The following is a 2,145-nucleotide window of genomic DNA, read 5'->3' on the forward strand; positions in this document are numbered from 1 at the left end:
CACCCTCTGATGGGTGATGCGCAGGCTGCTGGTGACACCGACCAACGGGGACGGGCTCTGGTACCGGCTGCTCCCGACGCCTGCTCAGCAAATCTGCCGGCCGTCTGCGCAGGGGAGCGGGCAGCGCCAGATGGGAAGGGCCGGCACCAGCAGCCATGCGTCTGCTCTGAGGATGCAGCTTCTGCAGATGAGGTGGAAACGGCGCTGCTGCTCTGCTCCTGGGGAGCCGTTCCCCATGCTCAGGCAGAGCGGGGCGATTCTCACGAGCCTGTGGGTTTTCTGACTCAGTGCTTCACAGCTGCACGCAAACACTCGTGCGTGGTTTCCCAAACTGCCAGCAGCGCTGCTCGGCAGGGCTTGCCATGGGAACATCCCCAGACAAAGCCAGCAGGGACCACTCCTGACATCGCCCGTATGTGCAAACAGGGCGACCGCCCACACCCCTGCCCACCCCATATCCTGATGCACGGACGGGGAGGCGTGAGCAGCAGGTGTGGAGTGTGACTGGTGGTGAGCGGTCCCTCATGTGCTCCCCGAGTGCCACAGCTGTGGGGCAATGCTGGCCCCAGGCTGGCGTGCACTGGACACACAGCATCCCCAGGGACACCAGCCCAGCTTACCCAGGCTGAGCTGTGCGGGGAGCTCCCCTTGGGAAGCAGCAGCTTGACGATCTCCAGGTTGTTGTGGTGCACAGCCACGTGCAGCGGGGTCAGGCCGTTCTGGGGAGGGAGAGAGGGCACACAGGGGTGAGACCAAGCCCCTTCTGCACCACACCACTCCTCCAGCGCCACAGCAGCCACACTCACTTTCCCTGCCGCGTTGGGGTGAGCGTCGCGTGTCAGCAGCAGCTCTGCCACATCCACCTTCCCGTACTTGGCTGCAACGTGGAGAGGGGTAAATCCTTTCTGAGGAGAAAGGCAGCCCATCACACGGTGCACAGGGATGAGGAGAGCAGCACTGGCGCACACACAGGGAGGGATGCTGCGGCACAGGAGGAGGCTCTCCCTCCCATGACAGGGACACCGAGCCACCAGCCTGCCCAGCCTTGACGCAGCCAGGTCACACCATCAGCAAGAGCGGCCGCAGCAGCCTACCTTGGTCATGCAGGTCTGCGAGGCCCTCTCCTCCAGCAGCGCCAGGGCCGTGTCCACATGCCCCTCTCTGGCGGTGATGTGCAGGGGTGTGTGCCCCGCGGTGGTGGCCAGGTTGGGGTTGGCGTTGTTCTCCAGCAGGAGCCTGACCATGCCAGTGTGGCCAATGCGCGCAGCACAGTGCAGAGGAGTCTGGTCATCCTGCAAGGAGGCAGAGAAGCTGTTTTGGCAGACCTGGACCAGTCTCTTCCTTGCCGCGCCCAAGGGGCCCTGGCCCTGCTCCTGCCATTGCACAGTCCCTGGCAGGCTGGGCTGTGGGCAGGCGAGAGCGAGGAAACCAGCGCGGGCTGTTCGCAGAGCTGGACCATCACCTCTGGACCCACCTTGGCCTTGGCGTTGGCTTTGGCTTTGTTCTGCAGCAGGTACTTCGCCACATCCATGTGCCCAGCTCTGGCTGCCATGTGCAGGGGTGTCTCCACTTTCTGCACCAAGGACAGGATAAAGAGGTGAGGCCACAGGAGGGGATGTTCCTTCCTACAGCCACATGAGAGCGGCGCCCAAAACCTGCCCTGGCCCCTACCAGTTCCTCTGCCAGCACAGAGCAGAGGCACCAGGGCGTTCAGGACAGCAGAGGACTTGGGCAACCCCCACCTCCTGCTGGGTCCCACCACGCTGAGCTCCCACAGCCTGGCCAGGGAGGACTCACCACATTGGACACGTTCGGAGAGGCTCCTCGCTGCAGCAGCGTCTTGACAATGGGCAGGTGCCCCAGGAAGGCAGCCACATGCAGGGGAGTCAGGCCGGACTGCGGAGAGAAAGGGGTCAGGAGCCAAGGTGGGGGCTGATGGCCCTGCCAACGTCTCCTCCTGCCCCCTCCCCAGGCTGCAGCCCACCCACCTCTGTGACGGCGTCGATGGAGGCACCCGTCTTCAGCAGCAGCTCCATCACACGGATGTGGTTCTTCTTGCAGGCGATATGGAGGGGTGTGAAGCCATTCTGCAGATGGACAGACGGATGGTCACTCACCAGAACACTCCCCCTGCCCCCTGCCCCA

At 64.1% G+C, this 2,145-nt stretch overlaps 1 protein-coding gene across 1 annotated transcript in view; it reads right to left on the reverse strand.

Moving 5' to 3' along the window:
• The window catches only part of ANK1 (ankyrin 1, erythrocytic), a gene marked incomplete at its 5' end in the record, with an annotated part of 15,393 nt that extends 13,306 nt beyond the window's left edge, over positions 1 to 2,087 (reverse strand). The window contains 6 exon segments of the mRNA XM_010186682.1: positions 621 to 719; positions 807 to 905; positions 1,095 to 1,292; positions 1,475 to 1,573; positions 1,798 to 1,896; positions 1,989 to 2,087. Coding sequence (XP_010184984.1) covers positions 621 to 719; positions 807 to 905; positions 1,095 to 1,292; positions 1,475 to 1,573; positions 1,798 to 1,896; positions 1,989 to 2,087 — 693 coding nt within the window.
• Between the last annotated feature and the right edge of the window lie 58 nt (positions 2,088 to 2,145).

This window comes from Mesitornis unicolor, unplaced genomic scaffold, assembly GCF_000695765.1.
Source record: "Mesitornis unicolor isolate BGI_N332 unplaced genomic scaffold, ASM69576v1 scaffold30800, whole genome shotgun sequence".
In the NCBI taxonomy this organism is placed as follows: domain Eukaryota; kingdom Metazoa; phylum Chordata; class Aves; order Mesitornithiformes; family Mesitornithidae; genus Mesitornis; species Mesitornis unicolor.